The sequence below is a fragment of the Linepithema humile genome, chromosome 1 (genome assembly GCF_040581485.1).
Source record: "Linepithema humile isolate Giens D197 chromosome 1, Lhum_UNIL_v1.0, whole genome shotgun sequence".
NCBI lineage: Eukaryota > Metazoa > Arthropoda > Insecta > Hymenoptera > Formicidae > Linepithema > Linepithema humile.
In genome coordinates this window covers 22,373,606-22,392,184 of record NC_090128.1, presented here as the reverse complement: position 1 = coordinate 22,392,184, position 18,579 = coordinate 22,373,606, and the positions used below count along the sequence as shown (strand labels likewise).

The window sequence follows — 18,579 nt, the reverse complement described above, 5'->3', positions numbered from 1 at the left end:
CCGTATTATTCTACCGTTCGAAAAAAGGGGTATAAGGGGATAAAATCAGTATAATATCGCAAAAGCGATCTCCATGTTCGTTTGCAGATAATGGAATATTGCAACATACGTGAGAATCGGTTTTCTGGGTCTCGGTTTTCTCTATAAATGTGAAAAGTCAAATTCATCGAAATTACATTGAAACATTTTACATTAACCTTTAAGCCCGTACTTTGTGTGGGAAAAATTTTATAGATTGGTAACGACGTGAAAAATAGACAAACCGATTGGAATTAATCCCGTGACATCATAACCTTTAATTTGCGCAGAATGGAAAGTAAAAACATTGAAATACCTTTCGGCATCTCTGCTTATTTGGTTTCTTTGACACGATTGCGGAGACTAAAATTTTAATAATAAATTTAATATTTAATATTTAATATTTTAATAATAAAATTTTAATAATAAAATTAAAAAATTGAAAAGAATAGTGGACAGATTGTACAAAGAGTTGATAGTGATTCAAGCTTTACAATCATTTGTATTAAATTTTTGAAATTTGCAATTCTTTTAAATCTGTGTAATTTCATACGTTTATTTTATTTTCACGCTGTAACAATCGGAAAAAGAACTTAAAAGAGATTATAATCCATTAAATAGAATATATGTTATGTGTATCGTTCGATGTTATTGTAAAATGCATCAAGACAGAGAGACTTTTAGAGAGAAAAAGAAAAGACAGAGCGAGAAAAAATACAAAAATTTGGAAATAGTTCTCAATATATAAATGTCAGGTATTTGATTTCGTGAAATTAAAGCTTTCTCCAATTTATTGTGTAATTTATTGCATAAAAAAATTATAAAATGTAACTTATTTTTGTAGATATGATATAAATAGAAGTGTCGTATTTGCGTTTCATTTTACTCAAGTAAAATTTCTTTTATTTCGTTTTATTTCATTTTCTAGAAGATGCACTGTGTGATTTACAATCGATTTTTTCTTTGTGAAAGTTTAATCCCAAGCCTTTGTGCTTTGCGGTTAATTAAATTTTTTCCCTGCACCGTTACGGCATGTTCAAATACCCACGGATTCTTTGAATTTGAAATTGAATCTATGTGAAGCCCATCAGCAACAACTTTTTAATTATCAACATCGAAAATTTCGTTGAAATTACGTGCGGATGAAGTTTCTTTACTCAACTCTGCGGCTTAATTTGCGAACTCGCTTTTGCACAGCAGAAAGTGTTAAATAATCTTATAAACATGGAATTTGGATGTTCAATATTAAAATGTCTCTTATATTTGCAACAAGATATGGAAATTAATTGCTTACAGCTGCGTAAACCAGTGATTAAACACTCACAAAGAGACTAGAAAATAAGCAAATTGTATAATTTTATGAAGAAAGAAATCTTCAGATGTTTCTTTTGACATTCAACGACGTGTTATAGAGGGGACAAAACCGCTTCGTGCTTTTCAACATATATAATGCAAAAACGAGTATTTTATGTATACACGAATAAAATCCCTTCAAATGGGAGATTGAATAGTGAAGGAAGAAAGAGAGAAAGAAAAAGAGAGATTCTTTTATTCTTATTTATTTGGAGAGCGACATTCACCATTTACATACATCACAAATACCGACGATTTGAAAAATGAACGAGTCTTTCGAAATAAAAATACACTTTGTACAAAATCGAAAAATCGCACTATTCTCCGTTTTTGTTCCAATTTAGTTTTTGACATTTAAGATATTGCACTTTTTTGTGGAAAGAGATATCTCTCTTTTTTTTTCTTGTAATCACTGTATTAAATCGTTAAGATAGATGTTGAGCTATGCAAATTAATGCGGTGACGAGGCATAGTTGCATAGGATATGAATATTAAAGGGGAATCACGAAATTTATCGATTTTAAAATACACGAATAACTCATGCGTTACTCTATTTGGGTGTATCAATTTGTGAAGTCTTGCATAAAAATTAATATATATTTTAAATTGAAAAAGTTGTTTGTACATTTTTGAAAATTAATTCGATGGAAATATGTTATTAATATTAAATGATTCCTATATGCATATAAAAGGATATACCGTGCGTATTTGTACAGCTGACAAAACGTGCAAATTTGCGCAACCGATTGCCTCACATGATAAACGGTCTGATTGAGAATCAGTATGGATTTCACTCGCGTTCTATCTCCGACTGTGTACGGACGCGTACAGAAGGATTATACGGTCTCCCGATCCCTGATTACAAACATCCAGGCGCGAATAATTGACGGCGATCCGCATCGATCACATCGATGCCCTTGATCTGAGCGTCCGAAAAATGCAATCATGCCTTGTCACCGCATTAATTTGCATAGCTCAACATCTATCTTGACGATTTAATACAGTAATTACAAGAAAAAGAGAGAGAGAGAAAGAGAGAGAGAGAAAGAGAAAGGAAGGAGAAAGTGAATGAATACGTGAGTGAATGAGTGAGTCAATGAGTTGTAGCATGGAAGCTGAACAGTGACGGGAGGATGGAGGACAGTACATCTCAAACCTGGACTCCTCTCCGCTTTCTCAGAGGATTTTCCGTCCAGGAAATATGATTCCTGGAGGCGTTCTTTGCTCGAGCTGCTTTCGTTTCCTTCCTTCCTTCCTTCTTCCAGCCAACTTCGCTTTCTGTCACGAAAAGATCTTAACAATCTCCCTCCCTCTCTCTCTCTCTCTCTCTCTCTCTCTCTTTCTGTCTTTCTCGCTCGCGTAGTATTAACATCGCGCCGTGGAATTTTAATAGCGTTACCGCGGCTAATTGGTAGGCCCATAAATTTTCGACGAATTGACGTTAATGAGCGTTATCCGCTCCGGTATAAATCGACATCCATACAATAATGACATCACGCAAGTGCCACCATTCACGATCCCGAATTTGCGCGTCGAGCGACGCAAGACTTCATCCGCCGAGGATATGGCCAGAAAAAATAGCATTGGTACGAATACTAAACAGATGTTCTTTCTAATGTCTATAATATTTTTTTTTACGTCAAGTTTAAATGTAAATCTTGGTACATTTTTAATAGTTTGTTTCATCTTTGAATGTAATGGAACGGGCTTATTTTTATGTCAAGTTTTAATCTTACAATTAGTAAAAACAATTTTTCTCGATCTTTAAATTTCTTGATATTAATTTACGACACGCGCGAGTTAATATTTCTTTAATTCATTTATAACAATTAAAAGTGTTACATTTTCTTATCAGTATGATTTATTCCATTCTTTGCGGATAATTTCCATAAATATTTGTTAATACAAATGGAATTGAATAAATTTGAATTTTATTGAAAACGATAGGGTGCGATCACGAAAGGAGACAGTAAATGGTTCAATTAACTTTAATATTTATGGAAACAATCCAGGCAATTAAATGATGGGAATTAAATGACCTAAATTAATGATATAATAAAATTTCTCTATACGTAGGATCAATATCGACGGCGTCTGCGGAGAATATGACACGGAAAAGTTCAATGGCTGGTAAGTGGGAACAGTACTGGTAAGGTTTCCCCTTAATTAATGTAAATGATTCATTATTGAGTACGATGGGCTTGATATTTAGTTTGATTTAGGCTGGCTACTGGTGTGGTCGATTTAACGAAACAAACACATTTTTTTATCGTTGTTTAGCGGTGTTCGGCGGATGGTTCACCTCATCGAGTTCAAACAACGGAACTAATAATTTCTTGAGAGTGGCCATCACGTTCACGAGCAGACGTCTATCAGACAACACTCGATGAGAATGAACGAAAAATGATGCACCGCGGACGGACGTATACGGATAGACGGGAAGGAAAGCGCGAGAGCGTGCGACTCACCTGATGCCGAACGATACCGGGAAACACGCGATATCACACCAGCGCACACAGGCAGGCCCTCTCTCTGTACCAGAGAAGAGAAAGAGGAAGCGAAAAGAGGAGACACAGCGGCGGCGGCAGCGGCAGCGGCAGCTGTGAAAAGAGGGTAGAGACGATCGCGTTGAGAGCGAGCAGATAAGCAATAGGCGCGTGGCGCGTGCGCGATGCACAATCGCGAGGGTGAGAGAGCTTTCGGGTGGCACGCGCTGTCTGTAGTGTGTGGCACCGTGTGGTTCTCTCGTACACTACGCTGTGCGATGGGATGTGTCGATCGTGTATCGCCACGATAAACTGACAGGCAGCGACCGGAGAAAATCCTTTTATCCTGTAAACAGGACTCCTACCTCCCCGCCGCCCGGCGTATCGCCGTTGACGGCGATGTCGACGTCGACGTTGACGACGACTGATCCACGCACGCGCGCACCCTCCTGGCTCTCCGCTTCCGGCTGACGGGTCCTCGCCCGGCTCCGGGCTCAGGGTGTAGGCCTCTGTGCTGCCTGGAAATTATAGGTCTGCGCTGCAGATAGGTAGGTAGCTGTTGGATATACGCGGGGGATGTGTACGTGCGAAGGAGGAGAATGGGGATTGATGTGGGATATACGGGGCTTTCCTCTCGACTTCAGCTCAACGCGGTCGCACTGAAAAACTTGCCTGCCTGCCTACATCAATACGCTCGACCACCTCTTCACCTCCACCGACGACGAGATATCACGAAACGACGAACGATTGCCTGCTAACTGGCTAATTGATACGACTGATTGCCCTACTGACTGAGTGACCGATGGGACGATCGAACAGCATCGATAAACGCATTGAGCTTTAACGTCCTACAATCATGCTAAAAGCTCGTAAAACTTGTTGAACTCTTTTGCGTAATTTGTATCTTAATTGATTTGATTCTCTTAGAACAGATTAAGGAGTATAACTTTAAAACGCATTCAGGATAAGTGAAATTTATAATTTAGTAAGGTTGATGTTATGAGTGAAATTTTTAGATTTTATGGAGATAAGAATTTAATAATATAAAACAGCATTTATGGCTGCTCATAAAATTGTTATGTTTTGTCATGTTTTATTACTTTAGTAACATCGGTACATATGCACACATTAACAAGTAAAATCTCATAAATAACGAAAAGTACGAAGTTCAGAAATGATACAAATTAAAAATTTAGATACACGAAATCATGTAGAATGTCAGAATTTAACACACTACAGGCTCTTATTTCTGCGTTGAGGGATTTTCCCCAAAGATCATTCTCATTTTCCTGGACGATTGTCAGCCGTATCGGCCGGCAAATTTATATCCCAATAACACTTTAGACTCTCGTAAAATCACGTTTAACAGAGTCACGCGCGCGTTGCTCGACTTGCCTAGATTTCGATATTTAATTAAACGTACTTATACAAAAAAAGTAACCATTTTAAAGATATTATTCTTTAAATAGTTATTTTAGAAAATGTTAAAAATAAAATTCCACTGTAACGCTAAATATAGAATATTTATTTCTACATTAGCTTCTGACAATTCTGTCATGCACATTATACATATTCAGCATATACGAAAAATCTTCAAGAGTCCAAAAATTTATTGTAGATTTCTTTTTGTTTAATTTTCCGCTTAATATCAAATCTGTTTATTGAAAATCTCATAAAAAGTAGTGTTTGGAAATTTTAAATTGAATAAAATATTCGGAAATTATTATAATTCAAATATTAAAAAAAACTTATGTGAAATACACACTTTATTGATTGGATATAAAAAAAAATCTTTACCTTGTACGTTTAATTCTTTTAAATTATGGTAATTTTATTTATATCATGGCTTAAGGTATTAAAAAATACTTACTGCGCGCTTTTATTCGTCTTTTAAACAAATATTTATTTGAAAAATTATACAAATTTCAAAACAAATTTATTTTATTAAAAAATTTTATTAAAGCGATTTGTTTTCTATTTTCAATGCATACTATTTTTGCTTCAAAATTATTCGAACTATCTAAGATATCCAAACTCAACGTTTTTTTACTTTGAATTGTTTAAACATTTCAAGCGTGCCAATAATATATAAATTATATATTCGAATCTTTTGTATGAGTTCTAAAAAGCTCGTCTTTACTGTTTAAAATATTTGTAATTTTGAAATATTTGTAGTATATTTGTTTGTTTAGCGTGTGAAGCTGGAGAAAGAAAAACAGCTTTACATGTTCTGAAATAGGATCATTAATCATAAGGAGGATTAAGGATAAGGAGATATACGCATTTGCAATTCTAACATTTGTAGTTCAGAATTTTATTATCGACATGTAAATAGAAAGTAAAAGTAATTAATACAATACAGGGTGTCCCATTTTAACTGACCACCCCTGTTAACTTCGCAGGAAATGGTCAGATAAAAAATATTCTATACAAAAGTTATTGGGTTTGGAGGGGGACATCCGATGGTGACATTGGTTTAACCTAGGGTATATGTGCCAAGGTTATATGGAGGTCAACTTTGTTTTTTTAAATGGAACACCCTACTTTTTATTCCAGAATCTAATAGCTGGCGTCAAGAGCTTTTAAAACACTATAATCAAGTTATTTTTTATTAAGTACTTTTCGAGTTATGAAGCTTGTAAGTTACAGTATTTTGACATAAAATACAAAATATCTTGTAAAACATTCAATTTTTGGGAATCTTACCTTAATACTTTTATGCATAAAATAATGAGACGAATCAATTGGTATAAAGAAAACACATAGTTGCTTTCAAGAAAAAATATGTAGTTTGCAACATGCAACTGCATACTTTTTTTTAAAACCAATGTGTTTTCTTTATACCAATTGATTCGTCTCATTATTTTATGCATAAAAGTATTAAGGTAAAATTCCCAAAAATTGAATGTTTTACAAGATATTTTGTATTTTATGTCAAAATACTGTAATTTACAAGCCTCATAACTCGAAAAGTACTTAATGAAAAATAACTTCGCGATTTAGCACTGAAGATCCAGAACTTCAACGATAGTGATAAAGTTTTTTTATTATGTAGGGTTAAATATGCGCTGCGAATACGCATGATATTCTCGTCGATAGTGCCGTGTTTCGCAAACGCTACAAACCTACCGGAAGAGCGAGTTTATTTCTGGGCAGTCTTGAAAGCGTTCCTTTGCCAGTCGAAGAACGAATAAGATCGACATATATAGGTACCACGATCTTACAAACAAACTTTATTTGTTATTATATTCTTTTTTACTGAACATGATCGGAAGGAAGAAAGTGAAAGAAAGGATTGAGCGAGAAATTACAAAGAAATTTTCGATTCAATAAATTTTAAACGAGTTCTTGAAACGGAATGTTGCATACCGTATTCTTTTTACAAATTATTCCGAGCGCTTTGCGGTTCCAGGAGAGAGAGAGAGAAACGTTAATTAAAGAGGATTGAACACACAGAGAAAGATGGCAGAATTAGCATACGTCTTTTACATGTGTCCATAGCGAAGGCGTGAGTCATGGCTTCCTGTTATGTTCTATTTTCTTCAAACTGCGTGGTGTGCCCTTTACTGTTCGAGTTACTCGAGTGAAATAACTAAAGGACGATAATTATGTTTAAAAAGCCTTTTTAGAAAGACCTTTAACGTCTTCCTCACACATATCTCCGTACATATCCGCAAGCGTGAATGCGCGCACTCGCGCGCGCTAAGCGAGATAATTTACAAGGATAATGGTTCTTTTGTTCGGCAACTCAAGCGGGATCGATCTTAATGTAATTTAGAGGCGCAGTCATGTAGACTCTCCTGAGTCGAAACGCGTGCGTCGATTCGCGGATTTCTGACTCATAATTGTGGCTTACCGGACTGCGAACGCGTTAAATACGTTCTCAGTCCATACGGCCCTGAGATTGCATGGGTCTGCGATCGGCACGAGCTGAAAATGGACGGTATGATTTTCTCGTTGCGATCCACGCCACGCGCGCCTGGCTCGCCATGTTCTGACAGCGCGATCAGCTGTTCGGCGACAGCGTCGCGCGCGCCCAGCTGTGAGCGGTGCGCTCAGCTGACCGACGCCATCGGTTGTCTCCTCCACTCCTCGTCGTCCCCTCCACGTGGGTGCACAGGCGCGGTCTGTAGATCGCAGCGCCCGTGTTCACCTGCGTATGCATCTGTAAAACAATTTTGCGAATTAATAAATTGTTTGATATCAAATTATTTCATTTACATTAATTCAATTGTACAATTAAAATGTAATTATATCGGCAAAGTTATTTTCTCGTTAGAGAGTAATGGCAAAAGTATTGGCACTCCCATAAATGAATCATAAATTCAGCGTTTCCTCGATCATACACTCAGCGAATACGATCACTCATGAAACATTTATGCAGCAGGAATCTTCCATGCGTAATCGCGAAGCCAATTTTGCATAAATATCGTGTGATTTATGTAGTTTTTTATTTTCTATTCAAAAATTGGAGAAAAATTAAAAATTGCGAGTAATCGTAGTAGACCAGACGTGGTGAACGTGCGTTTTGCTGATGTAACGCGGATAGCGAGAGTAGATATTAAGAGACCTCGAGTTTCCGCTCGTGTACTAGCTTATAATTGCATTATGTTTATAATTGCATTATGTTTATAATTGCATTATGTTTATAATTGCATTATGTTTTAAAGGTAAAAGATTTTCCCTTCATTAAATCGTACGTTTGTAATGCTATATCATTATCGTTTGTTACTGATATTACAATTAGAAGTTGTGTACGTCGTTAAGTAATGAAGTATCGTTAATTATTAGGTATAGCAGCTGATTCTCTTATAAAAGAATGTTGCGAGGTACTTTCTACCAATAACAGGCATCGATATAATCTTTTTTAATTTTAATTCCCGACGTTGCAGACACGAGAAAGTGGACTTTACGACACATGAAACGAGGCTCATTTTCTTGTCATGATGTCCTTTTTTTGTCGAGGAAAAGTCGATTATAGACTCAGAAAATGTATTATTAAAAGGACGTATCTATCTGTTTCGAGCCACCTTATATATAGCATTGAAATCCAACTCGTTGAGGTTGCAGGTTTCCATTTCGTTATTCAAACGCGCTGCGGTAGCGTCGTCGTCGTCGTCGTCGCCGCCGCCGCCGCTGCCGCCGCCGCCGCTTAAGAAGCATTAAACGTCTACCTCGCGCGATTGTCACAAGCGAGACTTGTGCGAATCGTCGATGCCGCAACTTGGCCCTACCGACGACCGTTGTACTAACCGTTCGCAAACCTGTAACCCGCCGCACAACAGCCGGGCCGCAAACTGCACCTTGTTTTCTTTCATCACGTGCTCTACGCGTTGCGGGCTACAACCAGTCCTGCGGACGTGACACAACAACAAATTTAAAGGGACGACAAAAATTCAAGCGGGGGAGGGGGGGCTCCTATGAGCCGTCCCGAGCACGTTGGCTCGTGCGATGTGCACTCCGAGATCGTGGAAAACGATTTTGATATCGTCTTTTGCGATAAGCTTCCGACAATCGTAACGGCACTCGAGGTTCATCACGATAAATTTATAAGCAGCCCACCGCTGCAAATCTGGCGAGTATTTCGTATTGTCCTTCTGTCAGCATCTGCGGTTTTTCCTCGACCAGAATTATTCATTCAGTGCTATGAAGAAATTTTCATACTTTTGACTCCACGTGTCGTTTTACACATAAATTTCTTATATAAATGTTATTCATGTTCTTATTGGAAATTTAAATTTATCTTTGTACTCTTCTTTTGTATATCTTTTTTTCTTTGTAAGCCTCAATTCCCTTTTCTTCCCTTATCTTAGTTTCCTTTATCTTAATTATGTAAAAATTAGTTTTCCCTTGATAAGAATTTATTTGAAATTTTAATATTTATCTAGTGAAACTAACTAATAAAATTGGATAGTTAAATTTTTAACTTGCACCTCTGTTTCGTTCATTTGCTTTTGAACTTTCTCTGGACTTTGACGTGTTACAGGTTTATGAACGGTTAGTACAAGTTTTCATTTTTCCGAAATATTTGTAAACCCTGGTTCTTCTCACATTACAGGTATGCACTGCCTAGGTGCAGTGACGGGAGGTGGTGCCTCCAGCCCGAACGGGGTTGGCGGCCGAGGTGGTGTTCTTAGCGTGTTCCGAGCCCTTGGAGTCCTTGTGTGCGAAGGGAGAATCCAGGGTCCTCCGCGTGGCTACAAGGAGGGCCCACATTGCGCACCGCCTATGCAGGCGATTCCAAACGACCACGTGTGTGAGGAGAATAACTATCTAGTGAGTAACATATGGTGCCCTCGTTGCTCTCCGTTGTTCCTAGGCGACCTACTTTTGCGCCGTCTTTCCCAGTGGAGTGTAGAGCCGTCGAAGAAACCTTAATAATCCGATAATAAAAAGTTCAGTAGTAAAATAGTCATTAACGAAAAGTTCAAATACATTAAGTAGTAAAAATAAAATAATTATATAATTTAAACAGTGCATATGTATTTATCGAAAAAAAAAAATTATAAATGCAAAATTTGCAATAGCAGTATTAAATAAATCTAATATTGTGTGTACTTCTGACAAAATTATAATAGTGTTTTAATAGTTTTTTTAATTTTAATAAAAATTATCAAAATATATATTTTTTTCTACACGAAAGTTATGACGAAAGCAATGTATGTTGTATGTCTTCTTTACCTTTTTACAAAACTGCTTTCACTAATATCTTGTCTTCTTTCATTTCTCAAAGTGCAATCGATACCGGGTGCTAATTGAGGAGATTACAGAACGCCTCGCTGTCGGATCTTATTTGTGCGTGGAGGTGGTTTTGTGCAGCGACTGTCCGTGCGGTTTGGCAAAATCCACATACAATTATCCTGTTCCACCCTCCATCTCGCAATGGCAGAAATGCACTTCGGAAATGTTATTGGAGTACTGGTGCATCTGCGTTGTTCCGAGCAAGTGAGTTGCGCCAGCCTTATTTTACACTCGGTGTAAGGTGGTTCTAAAGTTTAGAAGATTAAGAAATTAAGCTTGCGTAGCGTTTCAATTCTAGTTTCAAATTATCTTCCGATTATCCTGTCTGATTATAAAAGTTATAAATTCCATACTTATAAATTCATTTAGAAAGCAGATATGTCTTTGTTCCATTGTTCTTCTATATATTTGAATTCTTCTAGGAGTCCAGAATCGATGAATTTTCAAGGCTTATATCAATACGCAGTACGTTCGCGATTACACTTCAGCCAGGTCGCAGCATGGTGGTCACGCAGCAACGGCGCGGAGTCGTGCTACGTAGCCACCCGGATCATATCGCATAACGAGGACAATCTCAGCAAGTTCCGCGAGCCGCCGGTGGAGCACACCTTCCCTCTGGCTGGCAACAACGATGGAAATTCTATCAAAGTAAGAAAAAAAAAGTGTAAATTACATTATAAAGTCACGTTGAAAATTTATTAATGCAAAACGTTATAAATTAATTATTCAATACAAAAATTCAAGTTCCGTGTAAAAGAATTTTTCTGAAAAATAATTTTCATTACACGAACTCTCGGTTCAGCAAATTTCTACAGAATGGACTGCTATTTACTCCGATCTTTATATTTACGAGAACGATTTAAAACAGAAAGTTTTCATTGAACCGTAAAATTGTTGCATAATAATGGAATAAATTAAAAAAAAATTTACGCGATAAAATTAAAAAATAGATTTAATGTTCTCTATAATATCAATAGATAAAATAATGTAATAATTAAAAAAGCTTATGTTAATAGAAAAATTCTAATTTAAATTTAAGTTAAGTTTGATTTTTTTTCGACGCATTTGAGGCGCGCTTCTAAGGCGGGAAGACGCTTGTTCCATAAATATTTTTACGGCAGGCACCAATTTTTCAACGGAATGCCTGTACTGTACATGTATCGATGGTTACTGGAACATTGACATTTCAGTAGATCGGTTTAGTCCCGAGGATTCCCTGGGGATCCAGCGAAATGGGTTGATGTTTAGTATTCTGGCGGCGGAAGTGATATCTGTAGAGAGCGTGTAAGTTGATATAATGTATCGCGCTGACAGGGTTAGGCGGAATGGTCGAATAGATATATAGTAAGATAGAGAGAGAGAGAGTGAGATAGCAGATAGTTGTATCAGATATTACATACGCAGAATGTTTATAAAGTCTATGCTTTCGCATGGTATATATTTTCTTGAAATTGGTATTTATAATGCGAAGTAAAGTAAAAATCGATATTAAGCACGCAAGATATTTATAATCTCTTTAACGTTATTTTTCCGGGCACTTACCTAATATGTATGTTTATCACATAACAATATGAGGTCATTGCGAATAAAATAAATATGTATTGTCACATGTATAGTCACATTGGCAGCAAATGTAATATGTAAAATCGTGAATAAGTTGAATTGTGAATAAAGCAATTGTGAATAAGGTGAATGCACAATCACACTCAATCGATATAATGATTAATTTTACTCACCGATTTGTCGTCGCCGCTGTTCCTCGCCATTGTCGTTCCTCGCTGTAGTTAATCTTCGCCATCGTTGTCGTTGATTCTCGTCGTTGATTCTCGCCATTGATTCTCGCTGATGTTGTTTCTCACGTTCATTGATCCTTGCTGTTGTAGATTCTCGTTGTTCCTTTAGCTGTTGCCATTGTCGCTGTAATCTGAAAAAAGAAAGAATCGATTAAAGAACCTATTAAAGAATCGATCGAACAAAATGCGACTAATTACAATTGTGCGTACTAAATAAAACGATATGAACATTGTCGCCATTTGTACGACGTACTTTGGATATTTTTGTCGGGACAAAGTAACATATGTCGAAATATCGCGATCACAGGCGGCAATTGATATGTCATTCAATTTGTCAGTCAATTAAACGTTCACTCTCATACAATACTATATTTCTGACGCGAAAGGGACAAATACGAAACAATTACGCTGCAATATTACCGCAAAAGAGACACGACGCGACGCGATGTAACGAATTTCAAGATGTCACTACGTGAATCAAGTGAAAAATAAGCACGCACTTCGCGCTACGTATGAGAAAGATCTAAACTTGAATTCACAAAAGAAGAATGTTAGTAATAACATTCGATTTTTAATTTGTGTCGAATTGTAATCAGATTGAGTTTTTGCAATACTTACATCAATTTGTATAAATCTGCATATGCTTCATGTAGTGAAAGCTAGTCCCGCGTCTTCCCACTACGTGAAGCACGTGCAGATTTATATCTGTTTATGTAAATATCGTAAAAATGAATCTGAATGCAATAATCTTATTTGGCACACGTAGAAAATTCACAAAAACATAATTAGTAACATCTTTCTTCTATAAATTTTAATCAGCTAGCCGTTATATGTAACGTAAAACGCGTGTTCATTGGTCGTTTGACTCACGTAGTCTTCACTTCCCTCGCACTACGTTTCTCGCCGGTACTGACTGCGGTGCATATCTCTCTCGAGTAGTCATCCGTATCGTTCCTGTGCAATATGTTTCGCATGCAATCGAGCGTCGAGGATGTCGAATCGAATGACGGACGATCGCGTGAAGTATCAATTGGCGCTTGCTCTCGTGACGAATAGCCATATTTCGCTTCACATTGGCACGACATGGTAAGTCTTATTCCAGTGAAGTTCTATATCATTTTCTCATTCAAATCGTATATAATCAAGCATTATCGAATGACTTTTACATCTTTTGTGCAAAGAATGTAGAGTGTAAGTATGGAAATTATGGGCAATTGTGTGAGACATTGGTACTTGTAATCGGAAATAAACCCGTGATAAATTTTATTATGCATATATTTGCAGGTTTATACGTGCTGATATAAATATGGTGAAATTATATAAATAGCGATTAATTAATTAATTATAGCGATATTCTGATGTTTGTTATTGTGCTCCGGTTCGATGCGACGAAGCATTCAATAAATTCTATTTCATTGATATTGTTTTATATCATTTTTTTTTTTTTTTTATATTAAGGTTTACACGATTTAAACATTGATATTATCGAGAGATCTTTCGAAATTCTTTATTTTGGGAATTCAATGAAATATGCAAATGTTAAAGCTGTGTTCTAAGATGCACGGGCAGTGCTGGAAACCACGGACTTGAAGGGCGGAGCATTATGGGATATTATGGACGCGGGGAGTGAAGCACTGGTGCGGGGGGGGATTTGACTTCTAAACCACCTTCAGCCATATTTATATGGGCCATTAGTGCTGCTATCTATTTGATGATCGTGGTGGTTTAACATATCCTTCAAGTAGTGTAATAAAAATATGCCTTGAAACGGAAAAGGCTATCAGATTTACCATAAAAGAAAATAATATAACTTCAAATTCGAAATATTCCGTTCACTGTATTACACAAACTGTACTTTCAAATTTAAATATGATAAATATATTTAAAGAATTATTAACACATTCAAATGATCAAAACTTCTTAATATGTCATAGAATTAATTTAATTAAAAGTGTTATAATAAAATACGTAAAAACACGGTACTTTTATATTGCAAAACAAACTGATAATAATGTAAGCAAAAGACAATATTTTAATAAATTAATATTATTTGCAGGACAGTAAATTATGTTTATTTTTGTATACTTATTTATGTATATTTATTAAATGTGTTATAAATATCTATAATTCATATTTTATTAAATTTTGTTTATTTTTGTTAATTTTTTGATTAAATATTTTTTTAGATTTATTTAATTATCATTCTATTATGTATTATTCAAGCAAAGTATTGTGAAATACTAAGAGATGGCAGTACCAGTGGCCCATATAAATATGGCTGAACACGTGCTTCACCTTTTTCAAGTAACACTCCGTCCTTTAGGTCCGTGCTGGAAACCTATAGCGTAACATAAACTATAGATTGCCAGTACTGGTAGTAAATATTAAAAACGCAGCCTAAATCAAGTAACAAGCAATATGAAATATCGATCGGCACCCCTGATCGTAGTTATGAAATTTCAAAACAAACGCCAGTTTATTTGTTGATATATGTAGATATAGATGTTGATATAAATCGTGAAAGTTAATATGATTATACGAAATTCATTTAATACATCGTGAAAATTGATAGACGTTTAGTATCATTTAAATTCTCTCTGTTTGCTTTCGTACGTAGCACAAAGTGCGCTATGTATTTGTTTGTCTCAGTGAATGTTTGTCTCACGGTGAGACTCTCACCTTCAGTGATTGCGTCACGTCTAGAGTCTATTGTCAGTTTTGCCAGTCTGAATCGCGGTGTAATCGCTCCGTGTTTTTCTCATATCTTTCAGAGTACAATATCATGTCTGAGTAAATGTGGAAATGTTGAGAGGTAATCGACCGCACGGAGCATCAATTGGCGGCCGCAATTGCGATTATCAGCGATATTTCAATATATATTCTGAGGCGGCGCGACGAACGAAACATTCGGTAAGTAATAAGGTTATTTTTTATCATTTTTGCTAATCTCGCGCGACTGAATATTAATAATATGGAGTAAATTTTCGGGATAGTTAATAATTAATTGTTTGTTGACTTTTAGTATATTTGTTCCGCATTTGATATATTTTGCATTTCGAGACTATGTTTACATTTCGCATTGCGGTCTGGAGTTGATGTCGCATTATTTTGTATTATTTGTTACAGTACGTCCTATTTCTGAGCAACCGCGAGAAACGCAAGCGAGAAATACTCAACGCGAATCGCGTTATTCATTCGTGAAAAAGGTATTTTATGAATAAAATTCGATATTGCGTCGGAAATGTCGGGAGTGCCGTGCAAAATGGCGGGCGATATTTGTATCACGTTAATTAGTACGCTTAATTAGTCGCGTTTTTCTCGTGATCTCGTAATTTGCGCGAGTGAATAGTGAGTGAAATGACGGTGGAGATGACGACAGCAAAATGGTTACGACGACGGAGGAGAGGAACAACGGTCGCAGGAAACAGCGGTGGCAACTAATCGGTAAGTAAATTTAATCCATATTGGCGTAATTATGCGTATTATTTTTATTGATTTTATGCCATATTTGTAATATCTGCAATATTATAGTACCAATAACAAAACACTTTATAAAAAAATTAAATAAACAATATCTTATACGTTTTAACACGTTATAAAAATATTTTTTATGCATTTTTAAAAAACGGTTCTCTATATTTTTAAATTGTTTGGCAAATTAAATTATCGAGCTTCAATTATTATATTCAATTAGCAAGGCATTAATCAAGTTTACACAATGAGAAATTTGAGATAGTCTAGTGGTAGTTTTATCGAAAACGCAAACGCAGTCTCCTTATACTTGCAAATGCATCTAACAATAAGATGAATGTGAGAGTGAGAGTAATTAAGATTAATCCTAGAAAAGAACTTTGAACAATGTTCTCGGCAGCTGCACAGAATTACCACGGAAATAAGTTTGTCACAGAATTAAGTTTGGTCAGGTTCTTAGAGCTTAAAGAGAATAAATGATAAATAATTTCGCCGAACATCCCGTTTGATAATCCATTCGGTTCTTTCGGAATTCTTCTCCTTATATTTTGTGAAACGGTGACCGCGGTGTCGTGTGGAAATTGTGGGCAAAAATATCCTGAATCAGTTATAATCACACAACACACACGCATATCGGTACATCTTCCTTCAACCTTTTTGGCGAGATAATATAACCCACACAGCACATATCCGAAAGATTCAAAATAACCTGATGTCCTTGCAATGCCATATTTTTGAACGAATTCTGAGACGATTTTTCCTTTTACAAAATTTTGTCCGAAGCTTATTGTTAGTTTTCGAGTTATAATTGAAAATAGATAGCAACTTACGAGTTCGCAACAACGGGCAGGCAACGGGACGCGCAACGTATAATGAGACTGTAAAGTGTTTACTATCGTCTCATGACACATTACACCGTCCCTGTCTGTCCGTTGTATCGGACTCGTAAGTAGCAAACTATTTTCAATTATAACTCTATTAACAATTATAACGAAAACTAAACTTCGGACAAAATTTTGTAAAAGGAAAAATCGTCTCAGAATTCGCTCAAGAATATGGCATTGCAAGGACATCAGGTTATTTTGAATCACCCTGTATAAATATTCTAATAATGAAAAAATTCCTTTTTTTCATTACAAAGTTACACAAATATCAACGTGCAAGGTTTTCATTCTGTGCAAATGCATACATTGAGTTATTATAGATAAACTCCTTTTGGACATGAATATCTTGGATTAAATATACAAAAAAAATGTAAACCAATGTTATCAAGGTGTTCACTTTTACTTCAAGTTTTACTCCATATTATGCACTAATTGCAAAAAGTTTTGAATTAAAATCTTATTATAAGTGAAATTTACTTGTAAATATTATATATGAATATTTTTATTTATATTAACAGCAATGAACCTCAGCCAAGATTATTATGACAATCATTATTGATGTATGTATATTATGCGTACATTTACATGTGTGTATGGGATATAATTTAAAATAATAATAATATAATCAAAATATCTATATTATATATATATTTATAGATCTATATATTTATAAATCATTATAGCTAAACTAGCTACATTAGCTTCATGTTAGTCTCATTTTCTAATGTGGAAAAAAAAATGCTTCTCCTCCAAAAAAGGTACTCCTAAATACCCTTTGGGCGTGGCAAAGAGGTTTTACCTGCTTTTGTTAACACCTGTATCACACATATACCTGTGTGTATATCTCTAATAATTTTTATATTTGTATGTTATACATTATGATTATATATGTATTTACCGTCACTTCACTCTAATCTCTTAATTTGTTCTCTTTTTCATACTTATTAAAACAAAAAGACAAAGAAAAGTGGAATTACCTGTCAAGGCTGCGCGTAAGTCTGATATCTCTTCATTTCTTCTCTTTTGCTCAAAGCAAGTCACTGATACAATCAATGAATATAGAGAACCTATGTTATAAAATGAAATATAATTAGAATTTCATTAGATATACAATGAATATACATTTGGTATAAAGTAAGATATATATAAGCAAGATCATGTGTGGTTGTTACGCGTAAGAAAACCAATATAAAACCCAAATACTCAAAATGCATACATAGAAAAACTATTTTCATTAGATAAACTTATTTTCATCTTCTATATCTATAAAATGCTTGAAATAAAATCATTGTACATTATTTAAACAGCAAAAATGTCCAAAATACATAAATATAGATGATTCATAACACAATCTTGTAAAGTGTTATCCTCATCATTAAAATATTATACAGATATAAGCTGTAGATATTTTTTAAATGTGCTATGCTGTTTAAAAACTGTCTGGCAATCACACTAACAATAATAAATTAAACATAAGCAATTACTAGACAACCACTAGTTCTAATTCAGATGAACTACTACTCATTATATGAACTCATTTATATTTAATAAGCAAGCAGCAGCCATTATGTCTCTTAAAATTTGCTCACCTTTGAGTTTAGTCAATAAAAATCTATGATACTTGTAATGATTCAATACATTCTCGCTTCAAATATATTTAATGAACATTTTTAACCGTGCAGCAGAAATACACGTTTACAGTTATAGTTACTTACAAACGAGTCAAAGCGTTCTTTTCTCACTCCATTAAAAAAAGAAACATGTAGCTCTAATTTGTAGCGACTAGCAAATCACAGCATAATTAATCAAACACTTTTCCTAATCCAACATGAA

The 18,579-nt window shown here is 35.3% G+C and overlaps 2 protein-coding genes and 1 long non-coding RNA gene across 8 annotated transcripts in view; 2 read left to right on the top strand and 1 right to left on the bottom strand.

The window, feature by feature from the left end:
• LOC136997325 (transcription initiation factor TFIID subunit 7-like) overlaps positions 1–18,579 on the top strand; it is a 297,656-nt gene that overhangs the window by 33,538 nt on the left and 245,539 nt on the right. The gene's annotated exons all lie outside the window — the stretch shown is intronic.
• Positions 4,272–18,579, top strand: part of LOC136997247 (atos homolog protein A-like) — a 73,615-nt gene continuing 59,307 nt past the window's right edge. For 4 of the 6 annotated variants that reach the window (XM_067347766.1, XM_067347765.1, XM_067347767.1 and 1 more), the window contains exons 1-6: positions 4,272–4,405; positions 9,916–10,133; positions 10,591–10,802; positions 11,021–11,246; positions 15,163–15,301; positions 15,518–15,835. In XM_067347766.1, the coding sequence (XP_067203867.1) occupies positions 9,918–10,133; positions 10,591–10,802; positions 11,021–11,246; positions 15,163–15,207 (699 nt within the window). In that variant the 5' untranslated portion in view covers positions 4,272–4,405; positions 9,916–9,917 and the 3' untranslated portion in view covers positions 15,208–15,301; positions 15,518–15,835. Of the gene's footprint in view, positions 4,406–8,626; positions 9,433–9,915; positions 10,134–10,590; positions 10,803–11,020; positions 12,292–15,162; positions 15,302–15,517; positions 15,836–18,579 lie in introns of those variants that run through there. The other 2 variants (XM_067347763.1, XM_067347764.1) reach the window with 2 other exon arrangements.
• On the bottom strand, positions 6,886–10,646 carry LOC136997252 (uncharacterized). Its single transcript, XR_010888065.1, has 3 exons — positions 10,539–10,646; positions 9,909–10,230; positions 6,886–8,022 (listed from the first exon to the last, which is right to left on the bottom strand). It is a non-coding gene; the product is annotated as an uncharacterized lncRNA (long non-coding RNA).